We start from the raw sequence: 12329 nt of genomic DNA on the forward strand, positions 1-12329 counted from the left end.
CCGGTTTTCACTCACTCAGAACCCCTGTGTGGGATCTGAACCTGTGAAAGCTTTCTCTGCCAAGAAAAAAAAAAAAAAAAAAAGCAACCCCAAATATTTTCATATTTCAGTCCGTCCTGCCAGTCGACCTCCTCGCTTCATTCCTGCAGTTCACTCAGCTCCAGATTCTGCTGCTGCCCTTAAAGCCTCAGTTTAACCGTTTAACCGTGTTTAATAAGAACACTAAAAAACTAAGATTGTCAAAATTTTAGATACTATGATAATTTCCCCATTCCTTACTCACTGCTTTTTCTACATCATGTATCTTATCGCTATTTGCACGACTGGTACAGAAGACACTGGTCCATGGCTAGATGAGTTAATATTGTGGTCATGTAAACCCCTCATTCTCCAGCCGGAAGTTCAATAGAACAATACCCTGCTTTCACCAAAGTTATGTAACCAGTTACCATTGGCCCTCTACAGTACAGCATCATAAGAATTGCTGCTGATATTTTACCCATTACTGCAAAATTCCTGACAATTATCAGTGATAATTCAATTACATTACTTTTTTGTGCAACGACCAAAACTCACACTTACAGCTAGGCAGCTACCTCTGTCAGCCATCGTTATGATGGATGGATAGATAGATAGATAGATGGATAAAAGAAGTCTATACATCCACATTTGTAGCTTAACATTTGGTAATAAAGTCTCAGATAAATTAATATGTAAAATATAAAGCTTAAACTCTAAAGTCTATAACTGAAATGTAAACATACGTTGCAGGGAGGTAGGGGTGTGAATATGTAATACAGGTGTTCAAGTTCCTGTAGAGTTAACTGCACTCCAAACCAACCTGTAACCATATATTGGAACACTTCCTTTGTAAAACAACACTTTAATTAGGAAGCAAATGCACTGTAACTAGATTTTTAAAAAAGTACCTTTAAATAGATTATGATGCAGGACTTTGATCAAAAGTAAATTTAGTACTTTCCTGATGCAATCTTCCAAACAAAACTGTAGAATAATAAATGAATAAAACCTGCAGACGTACAGTGAAACTGGTTCTTTGTTGTCTGGGGGGAAAACAGATTTTTAGTATGTAATTATTATCCCTCATAAACATCAAATAAACTCATATGAATCATGTACACTTGTATAACCCTCTACCTTTCCCCTTAGATACACCCCCCCCCCACCCATATCATCATCTTATAACCCCCCCTCCCCTTCTGGTTCGAGCCTGTCGGCATGTCACCGATCGATGTACCGAGCGGCTCCTCAACAAAGCGTCAGCCGTGGAAACCGATCAATACGCTCTAATGTGGCACAGCGACGGCACACAGGAGACAATAATCCTGACACGTCCTCCTCTGTGACACACACACACACACACACACACACACACACACACACACACACACACACACACACACACACACACACACACACACACACACACACACACACACACACACACACACACACACACACCTTCACCTCCCACTACACGACACTCCATTGGTAGGCAGTCAGAGCTGACAGACGGGTCGACTGGAGTCCCCACAGATCGATAAGACCCCGTCAAGGGCCGTCAGAGTCCCAGAGTCAGAGCGGGTCAGAGGTGCATTAATGCAGATTAAACTGTGGAGAGACCCTCACCTCACACGAGGACCCCGACTCGACCTTTATACAGTCTAACAGTCTGAGGGTCTCAGTGTGACTGCTGCTGTCATAGCTCTGGTTGAACTTTATGTCAAAAGAGGAAGTCAAACCATCCTCATGTTTCACAAAATATCTTGAATTTTTCACAATTAAAAAAAGATGTTCTTCACTTTTTGGAGATTTGAGTGTCCAAACAGGTCCTGACTTTTATGATTTGTTTTCACTTTCTGGAAAAAAACAGTATCCAAATGGTTTTAGAAACTGTAATATTTATCTCTCACTAACTCCGCCTTCTAAAAAAAAAAACAACAACAATTTTACAAAAGATCATCATAATCGACCACAACTTGTAAAACTAAGTCACACAAGTCCTCACTTCACTTGTTTTCCCCTAAAACTTTCTGTCCTTTTTTTAATCATTCCACCTTTTAAAAATCATCTTTACGTTCCAAAACATTTTCTCACGTTGCAAAAACTTGATCTCTTCCTCTCAAGACTTCCGGAAAACTTTTCTCACATTCAGAAACTGTTTTTATTCACTAATGTCCTTGCCTTCCAAGCATTGTATCAGTTTTCCAAAATGTACTGATTTCATCAAAACTATCCACACTTTTTACACAGTATCTTCAATGTCTCCACTTTCACTGAGCTGTTTTTGAATTTAGAATATTTTTCAATTTTCAAATAATGAATTCCTCTTTATCAAGCCAGGGCCTCTGGTCCCTATTGAACGATGTAACATTGGGACCCACCAGAACAGCCTTTTCATTTCTTTAAGTCTTAATAAATAAATCTCAGTGTCCCTCAGAGAGATCTGTCAAGTTCCGAGTTTTTCAGAAAAACAAAAAACATTCCTATTTTTCCAATTAATAGTCAAAACAGTTCCCAATAAAAGTTCCCAAATCTCCAATAAATGGTCTAAAATATCCACAATTTGTTTGAATGTTCCCACTTAAGAGACGAAGTCCTTGAGCAACAATCCCTCAAACACTTTTCTTCCTTTCCATAAGGTCTCCACTTTCTCAAAAAGGTTCCTCACTTATTGGTCCTCACAGTGTTAACCTGCAGCTGGTCCTCACAGTGTTAACCTGCAGCTGGTCCTCACAGTGTTAACCTGCAGCTGGTCCTCACAGAGATAGAAATAAAAAGCACAGGCTCACTGCAGAATGTGGACACAAAAACTGTCTTAAAAGTAGACATACAATCACACACTGGTGGGATTCTTGCATCAGCAATGATGATGTATAAATATTGACCTCCAAATCTACACACAGACTGAGTGTGTATATATGTGTGTTATTGTTGAGTAATGTGTGTGTGTCTGATGCAATCCCTGCTGGTCAAACTGGAGCGTTTTAATCCAGAGGAACAGAGCCAGGACCGGGATCAATAATGCAGGAGAGGTCGTTATCCTAAAAGTATTGTCCCCCAGGGTGTGTGTGTGTGTGTGTGTGTGTGTGTGTGTGTGTGTGTGTGTGTGTGTGTGTGTGAGTGTGTGTGTGCAGGGCGGAGGTCTGTTTTGACTATAAAGGTGGATGAGGTAGTGGTAGGTCATTGTAGGAATAGAGGGAAGGATGCGCGTGCACACACACACACACACACACACACACACACACACACACACACACACACACACACACACACACTTACTTACTGGAGTTCATTTGCAACCACCAGGGCATTACAAAAAGAAACACATACACATACACACACTCAGCGGTCATCCGTCATCCGGACGCTGACATGACAGCTCGGTGGGGGTGAGGAGGGGGGGGCTTCATCCTGGGGCGCCGCCCGCCATCTGGCAGGGAATTCTGGGAAGGCCGGAGGAGGCTGAGACCACCGAGAGGGAAGGAGGAGGGGAGTCGGGTTTGTGGTTGGCGGCCATCTTTGACTTTGTTTTTAGGGAACAAAATAAAAGGGAATACCAGCTCAGATTTATTCACGCTCTGAACTGGTCCCACCTGTACTAAACTGGTTTATCTTAATCCTAATGAATATAATATGTAGGTGAAGTGTGAAAAAAGAAAAGAAAATGGGGTTTAAACTGGATAACAAACTCACAAAACCAGCTTCAAACGCTGTTACTCTAAACTATTTAACTAAACTAACCCTCATTTTCAGAAATGACACCAATGAGGAGGTGTCCTCTTGATGCTTCAAAAGCCACAGAAGTTACATACACATTCATTTAAAAAAAATAAACGTTTTGACAGCCTGGTTTAAAAAATTAAAGTGTATTTCTAAACTGGTTTACACTGGTTTGAGTAAATCACTTGAAATATGATTAATTGGTTTAGCTTTCAATGTAAAGTAAAGTGGTATAGATATGAAAAAAGTACTTTACTGCTCTCTTAATTAAAATAAAATAACTGGTTAATATGGATTCTTTAAGCTGGTTTATATCTCGTCTGACCTGTGTGTGTGTGTCTCTGTCTCCTCAGCCCATCCTGTATGAAGGTCAGGACAAGAACCCGGAGATGTGTCGTGTCCTCCTCACCCACGAGATCATGTGCAGGTAAGACCCGGGCCATAACAAACCCTGATTATTGCCTCGCAGGAGCTTCTCAGCTGCCAGGTGGCTGTGTGGCAGGAGACCTGGCTGCAGTCGAGCTGGGAACTTTTACATTTTAGTTTCCAGGTGATCTGAAATATCTAGAATCGTATACAAAAGAATTGAATCAGAGCAGTGTGCAATTATGGTCCCACTATATGTGTATGTGTTGTTGGAGGTTGGAATGGTTTTGTTGATGAATGTACAGTGGTGTGTGTGTGTGTGTGTGTGTGTGTGTGTGTGTGTGTGTGTAGGGTGTTAATTATGCTGCACAGGAAGTGTCTGTCTGTGTGTTTGTGTTAACAGTGTGGCTGTCATGTCTTGGACTGTCAGCGCAAGAAGATAAAGACAACATGTTTTGGTGTTACATGGTGCGATCAGTACTGCCATTACACCTTTAACACACCTTCAGCACATGAACCCTGATGTAAAGACAATAAAGTTCAGTGGGTATACTCTTTATGTAAAACAAAATAATCTTTTAAATATTGAATCTGATCTCATTTTCACACCAGAAATCAAACAAACAAGCTATCACACGGCAAACGATTACAGTGCAAAGAAAACCTCGACTAAAAGTTATTTCTGTGACTGACAGGTTCAGATTGTTATTCTCATTTTCTGAGAACATCACAGAAAGGATCCCCACAGAGATTCACCTTTTTGTTAAAGAGGAAGATGATTTTAAGCAGGATCAGCTGTTACATCACTCTCTGCAAACACACCAGACTACACTGACAAAATCAGTCATTTTACCTCACAGAACAAAGGAGGTGCTGGTCTACCTCTGCATTGATTGGTTGGTAAGTTTGATTTAATAAATGATGGTATTTTAAATTAACCCTTGGTACTAGATGCAATATTTATGTTACACACTAGAACGCAGAAAAATATCTAAAATAACTGACACAGCAGAAGAAAAGTAACACTGGCTTCACTAATCCTGACTTAAGAGATCCCACAAAGCTGCTTATCAACCTGATAAATCAAAATAACTTTAAGAAATGTAAGATAATGTAAAATCATACGGGACACACAGAGTGTTTGTCGGTCTCTCTCCCTCCTCCCCTCTCACCATCATCTCCCAGAGCTCCACTATAAAGAGATCTGATTGGTCGATAGGCGGAGTTTCAGGTTGATCTCTTAATGAGACCATAACCTGCTCCGGAGCATGCTAGGTGTTCAGCATTAGTTACCATGGTGATCTACCCCGGGAAGAAGTGAACCACATTCTGAAAAGGTAACCATAGGGATCCTTTCTGTTAATGTTGTCGGACACTTAGAATAACAATCTGAGCCTGTCAGTGATAAAAACAACAACTTTCAGTGGACACACTCTGATCCATCAATGAATAGTTGACATTACAGCCTGTTTCACTGCTGCAGGATGAGGTAATCGACAGGAGTAAGCCCCAAAAATAGATCCCCTAGGTTGTAGTTAACATCCGTGTTTAATGTAAAATATTCATCTGAAAAGTGAGTAAACTCTTTGGTTTAGAGATAAATGCTTCATTAACATTTAAATGACAGCACAGTTTATTTACTTTACAAATAAATATAAAAAAATGTATCAATAAATGAGCAAAAAGATGATTCAGTTATCACTGTAGATATTCTACACTCACAGAAGGTAACTTGACAACACCTGTGTGTTTGTGTAGTGTGTTTATGTGTGTGTTTATGTGTGTGTTTGTGTATCTGTAAGAGAAAAAAAGAGCAGCTGTTGGTTTGTCGTCGTTCATCACAGCAATCAACACGTTTCCTGCCCTGCGTGTCTCTGCTGCTGTCTGAGAGTTAATGCTTTTACTGCTCAGACAGGAGGGAAGAGGAGGAGGAGGCTACAAATATTACACACACAAACACACACACACACACATAGACAATACACACACACACACACACACACACACACATAGACAATACACACACACACACACACACACAAACAGGCTGATGTTTTGTTTTTCTCAACATGTTTTTTGGAGATAACATGTTTCTACTTACAATTTACAAAGATCATGTCTGATTAAAAATGACTGAACTGGTTTCTCATCAAACTGGTCCCAGTTTGGGGGAACTGGCTCAAGATTTTGATTTATATGTTAGATTTAAGTGGTAGTTGTGTAGAATGAACTGGGAGTGTTGTAGTGCAGGTTTACAGTGAACTGGTTGAGATATCACCGGTGTAAATAAAAGCACCTTATGTTGCACTTCTCTTAACAAAGTTACGAAGTGCTTCACAAATAAAACGGAAAAAAATAGAAAAAGGAAATCAGCAGGAACTTCTTGAAGTCAGTGGAGGCAGCTCTGACTGATATCTGTCAGAAGTGCATCACAATAATCTAAATGAGAAGTGATGGATAACTGAGCAAACCAGTGGGAGAGAGGAAGGCTCTTATTTTGGAGTTTTGTTTGAATTGAAAGAAACAGGATTTGAGGGTATTTTTATTTTTAGTGTTCAAAACGAAGGTCAGAATCAAAGTCAGATGCTAAACTGGAAAATCTCTGCCCATGATCACTACCATCACTGGTAACTCATTAACATCTTGTTTAAATATGATGTTTGATGAGTTGAGTGAATCTAAATTTAATCTTTACCGCGCCATAAATGTATATAAATATGAAGGTAACTGGTTAAAGGCAGACATGTTGGAGGTCGCTGAGTCAATCATTTTTCTAACAGTGAGAGTCGTCGTTGACTTTTGGATTAAAGTTGTTGCACAGATTTAGGTTTGTTTTGGAGCATGGAGCTATGTTTGTAACAACAGTCACTCACTCACTCCTCTGACTTTTATCAGGGAGTTTTAATCCTCTGTAAGATTCATGTGATAAAATGTACACAATGGCCTCTGTGTGTGTGTGTGTGTGTGTGTGTGTGTGTGTGTGTGTGTGTTTCTGAGCTTCAGTCGTGATTAAGTGAGATTATTAACAGCTCTCCCTGATGGATGCTGTGTTTCCATTCGTTAATGAGACACAGATCATTCTTACCGTCCCTGTCTGTCTCCGTCCATCCCAGGTGAGCTCGTCTTTATGGGCGTCCCTGTTGGTTTGTCTACCTGGATCACACTTAGCAGGCTGCACCTTTCAGGTGTAACACCTGTGTCAGAGAGTACAGGTGAAGGAACACCCTGTCCCCAGGAAAAAAGTCTGTTCTGCTCCACTGTCTGAACCTACACCGATAAAAGGTTATGTGCTGTACTTCATGAAGCATACACGCAATCCTGATGAGGCCAGGGTTTGACTCTAAATACTGTAGGTTACCCCACTCTAAGTTTATTAACCTGTGCAAGGTGTTCATGAGCCAGGCATTAAATGGTATCCTTTAAAACAACAACCAGGTTTAAGAAAGACAACTGATGCTTAAGGTTCCTGAACTCAGACCCTTACAAAGTGTTAGATAAGAAGAGAACAGATAACTCCAAACATTCTCATCATGATGAGAGAAAGAGAATGTAGACGTAAGGGTACTTTCAAACAGACCTCAGACCATGTAAGAAAGAAAGAAATGTTATGCTAATCGATACTTAACAAATCTAACCATGGGTAAGAAAAAAGGAAAACAGTTCTTTCTCGTACCAGAAAGAAAGAAAGAGAAACTAAGAAGGACATGAACATCGCACAAAACAGAAAGAAGAAAAGAAAACACATTCTCAAGGGTTCCTTAACATCACCTGACCACATGAAAATTAGAAAACCGGTGCATAAGGGGTTCCCTCAAAACCCTCCTAACCACGAGTTTCAGACACAGAAGATCTGAGTGCAATGGAACCTGAAGCAGTCATAGACAGCTCTTTTGTCATATTAAATAACAAAGAGTAAGGTCTTTTACCTGCTTTTTGTAAAGTGTCTCGAGATAACACTTGTTATGAGTTGACGCTAAACAAATAAAGATTGATTGACACTTTAGTGGATCCTCAAGAAAGTCTTTTGCTGTAAGGGAAGAAATCTGCCTCCAGAGGGCTAAAACGACAGAAAGTGTTAGAAAGGGAGAAAACAGATATTGAATGGTAACTTATAATGATTTATAATCTGGTAGAAAGCATAAAACAAAAAAAACACTTAGTGTGCTTTAAAATGGAAAGTAGAAGCCAAACGGTACCTTGAAACAGATGCTACCTTGTTTGTCTTAAAGAGCCGTCAAAGATGGCTTAACAAAGCATCAGTTCAATAAAAAAAGTTTCCGCCACATTTGTTGAATTGGGAATGAAAAATGTGCACGACTCTTCAGAAAGCCTAAAGTGTCGTACAAACAGCTGTAGAATAAATTGCAAAACAAACTAAATGAGTCCATCTTGGAGAGGGGGAATGTTGTACTTTGTGACAGCTGAAGTTTATGAGAAGATTCACTTTTTAGAAGCAGTAGGACATGATGAATCTGGCTCTTTTCCTGTAAATATTGCCCAAAACAAAATCCACTCTTCTGGAGATTTTTCGCTGTGTGTGTGTGTGTGTGTGTGTGTGTGTGTGTGTGTGTGTGTGTGTGTGTCAGCGTGTGTGTGAGTGTCAGCTGTGACCTCTCCATCTTGCTATTGCGGCACATTAACCATTCTTAAACGGGACCGTGCTGCTTTCCAAAACTACCAAATCACAAACCAGTGAGCAGGCGCGGCGGTGGCAGCCAGGTTGGCACACCGGCGGCGCCAGCGGGCTCCCAGAGGCTCGCCAGCTCTAGGCCGCTTTCCTCGCCTTGCCTCGCCGACACCTCGCTCCCTCGCTGGCTGCCAGGCTCGGGGCAATGCTGAGAAAAACCTGCTGCCACGCTCACCGAGAGGGAAAGCGTGGTCCCGGCCAGGCGGTGCTGGCTCGCCGGCTGCTGGCAGGCAGAGCGAATCATCGAGCCTGGCTGCCGGAACGTTTCAGGCCTTGGGGTAATTACAACACTTGCCCTTTGAAAGTGAGCCCTGTGCTGTCGGCCCGGTTATCTGGACGCTGTGATCCGAGTGCCGGCCTCTGACGCCGCACTGCATGGCCCTCTGGGAGCCTTTGAAGGGCTGGCTCAATGTTTTTTTTTTTTTTTTATTGTGAGTGTGTGATAGTGCGGCGCAGACAAACCTTCTCTTTGTGCTTTAAGTAGATTCCACTTGTGGAGACGTCTGAAGTGGCCGAGGAGGGGCAGCCAGCGGTAATGATGCCTGTGTGGCCTGACTGAGCCTCGTCGGCCAAACTGGCTCCTGTGGCTGAATTATTTTAAGGCCTTAAGTGTGTGTGTGTGTGTGTGTGATGCATGTGTGTGTCTGTGTGATGTGGATGCACTGCGACCTGAGACGCTTCCAGCTTCTGTAGCGCCGATGAGAAATCTCTGCGCCAAAATGAGTGACAGCACCAAAAACAACACAAACACACACTGTTTGTTTTATTTTTACTGTTTTTTTAACCTCTCACACACACACACACACGCACACACACACACACACACACACACACACACACGCACACACACACACTTGGAGCTTCACACTCCTCTCAGGTCTGTGTGTTGTTCCTCTCAGTCATTAGCCGGCCGTGGTGTTAGCCTGTTTGCGGCCCGGGGGGAAACGTCATTAAGGCGATATTGTGGACGCTCAGCCAAGGTTTGTTTTCGTCTTTGGAAAGGGGCCCCGGGTCCCTGGAGGGGCCCCGGCAGTGCTCCTGGGGTCCGGTTTGTTTATAACACTTCTTTGGCAGTTTGGAGGAGGTTGTCACCACAGCAGCACCAGTGGGTTTCCAATGCTAATTGGTCTCCTGGAACTTTCACTAATGGTTCCAAGTAGCTGGGGGAATAAATTATTGTGGCGCGTTCTATGGCAACAGTCACACACAAACACACACACACACACATACACACACACACGCAATCACACACAATCCATTCAGACACAAACACAGTGCTTAGTTTCTGATTTTTCTCTACTTAGAGATCAAACGGCGCGATAAATGATTCATAACGCGTCTCATTTGGCATTCGCACTCGATTTGACGCTTGTTTGTCAAATGGCAATTTGATTCAGGCCAGCGTGGGGCCGACGCAGGAGCGTAATTGGACGTCGCGGGTCAGATGCAATATGATTAATTTTTAAGAATTACCGGAAGATATGTTAATGACCCTCACAGCGATGAGGGGGGGCGCGGATGGATGGTGCAGAGCAGCTTGTCGGGTTATCGTGTCAGGATAGTTTAGTTGTTATTAACGAAGGATTCCGTCACATTCACATCTCAGATCACTGATGTTTAGTGTTATGAATGAATTTTGACAAACCTCGCCCAATTTCTGTCTCATTGGAGGTTAAAAAATGTGAAAGTTTCCCTCTGAGGCTGAACGTGACTGAGTGTAAGAAACCATCGAATCAGAAACACCACAGTTTAAAACTCCTGATCTTAAATGACACATCAGACATTTTAAATCAGAATCAGTTGAATTTACAAGTGTGTTCATGTGTCTTTAATTTGTTAGGAAATAAGCACAGAAATGTAAATGAAAAGCAGAAAGCATACTGCAACAGTCTAGGAACTTAGAGACTTACAGACAGGATGATTAAGAACTTTCTTAGTCACAAAAGAATATTCTTATACTCCAAAGTTAAAGAACATAAATAATAACAGAGAATCAAAGACGTAAAATCAATCACATGCACAGTTTTTGAGGTTTAACGTTAAAGCATGAAGTTATATTTTTAAAGAAAGCATTATTATTATTACATTTATGTTCTTGGTCAAACAAAACGTCCTTTTTTTTTTTTTAACCTTTTCTAAAATATATTTTGCCCGAGAAAGATATTTTGCTTCAGTGGCAGAGTAGACGAGGTACACATTAGGATTTTAAAACATGAAAGATTTTAAAAAGCGTCGACATCAAACATTAGATATTTCATTTAAAGCAGCTATGATGATCTTGAAAAGTGTGAAGTCCCCTTTAAAGTTCTGGTAATCTAGATTTGGTAATCCTTAAATGTCTCTTCCTGGATCAGGTGGATCCAATCCTGATCCTTGGTAGAAAAAGACTGGATTACCAATACCTGGATCATTTTTATTTGGATAAACTCTTTTGCACTATCTGACCCTGGATGGGCTTTAAAAGAAGCAGCAACATTTAGCATTTAGTGTTTCCAAATATTCACTGACAGCCTCCGGCTGTCGGACACTAAACGCAGCACATTCAAACACTTCATCACTCAGACCGTGCAGCAGGTTTGTTTGATGGATATTAATGTACTGGACTCGATCCTCCGCTGTTAAACATGCCACACTGACCCCGCCCACCACAGGCCTGTTTTAGCTCCACCTGCCCCCTGCAGAGCTGAGATATAAACCCAGCGCTCCTTCCCTCACGCTCTCCCTGCGGATGCCTCCACAGAAAAGGGAAGCAGCTCCTGTTTGGTCCAGTTTCATGTTGGACTCAATGAAAACGCTCGGTGGTCAGTTTGCCCTCTGGCTACCTGGACGGCCGTTTGGCGAGCAGCTGTCCGGTTGGCTGGCTGGTTGTCAGGGGCTACGGTGCCGGGGGTCAGGTGGGGGGATGAGGGGGGGTCCACAATGATGCCTCCATCGCTGGGCGTCGTCCAACTGTTAGTGACCTTGGCTTGGACTGCACCCAGCTGGACAGAGAGAGAGAGAGAGAGAGAGAGTTTGTTTTGTGTGACTGTGTTTGTGTGAAGAGATAACAGGACTACTTTTAATAAAATAAAAGTGGGCATTTTGAAGATATACTCTTTATTTTGTGGGTTTGTAATATTTCTTGAATGTTTCCAGGAGGGAACTAGTTAATAATAAAACAGTTATGGTGAAGTTTGTGGCGTCGACGTTCCTCAAAGAAAAGTTTGAACTGTCCGTTTGTTATTGATTTTATTGAACTTTATTGATTTGAGAACTTGCTTTTAAGTCTCAGTTTTTTAAAAATATTTTTGTTTCAACAAAATATGCATGCCTTTGCATCATTATGTCCCCTCTGGGGCAGCTGTGGCTCAGTGGTAGAGTTGGTCATCTCTCAACAGGAAGGTCTGGGGTTCGATCCCCAGCTCCTGAAGGCACATTTCCGACACTTAATCCTAACCCTTGCTCCTGCTGCTTTGTTGGCCGTGTGTGAATGTGTATGAGTGGGATTCCTGATGGGACACTTTACAAACTATTATTGTTGATTCATGAATGT

General features: G+C 41.9%; 1 protein-coding gene across 3 annotated transcripts in view; it reads left to right on the forward strand.

The window, feature by feature from the left end:
* LOC132982248 (transcription factor COE3-like) overlaps window positions 1–12329 on the forward strand; it is a 137208-nt gene that overhangs the window by 23425 nt on the left and 101454 nt on the right. For all 3 annotated transcript variants that reach the window (XM_061048611.1, XM_061048612.1, XM_061048610.1), the window contains exon 5: window positions 4098–4171. In XM_061048611.1, coding sequence (XP_060904594.1) covers window positions 4098–4171 — 74 coding nt within the window. The remainder of the gene's footprint in view (window positions 1–4097; window positions 4172–12329) is intronic.

This window comes from Labrus mixtus, chromosome 10 (assembly GCF_963584025.1).
Source record: "Labrus mixtus chromosome 10, fLabMix1.1, whole genome shotgun sequence".
Taxonomy (NCBI): domain Eukaryota; kingdom Metazoa; phylum Chordata; class Actinopteri; order Labriformes; family Labridae; genus Labrus; species Labrus mixtus.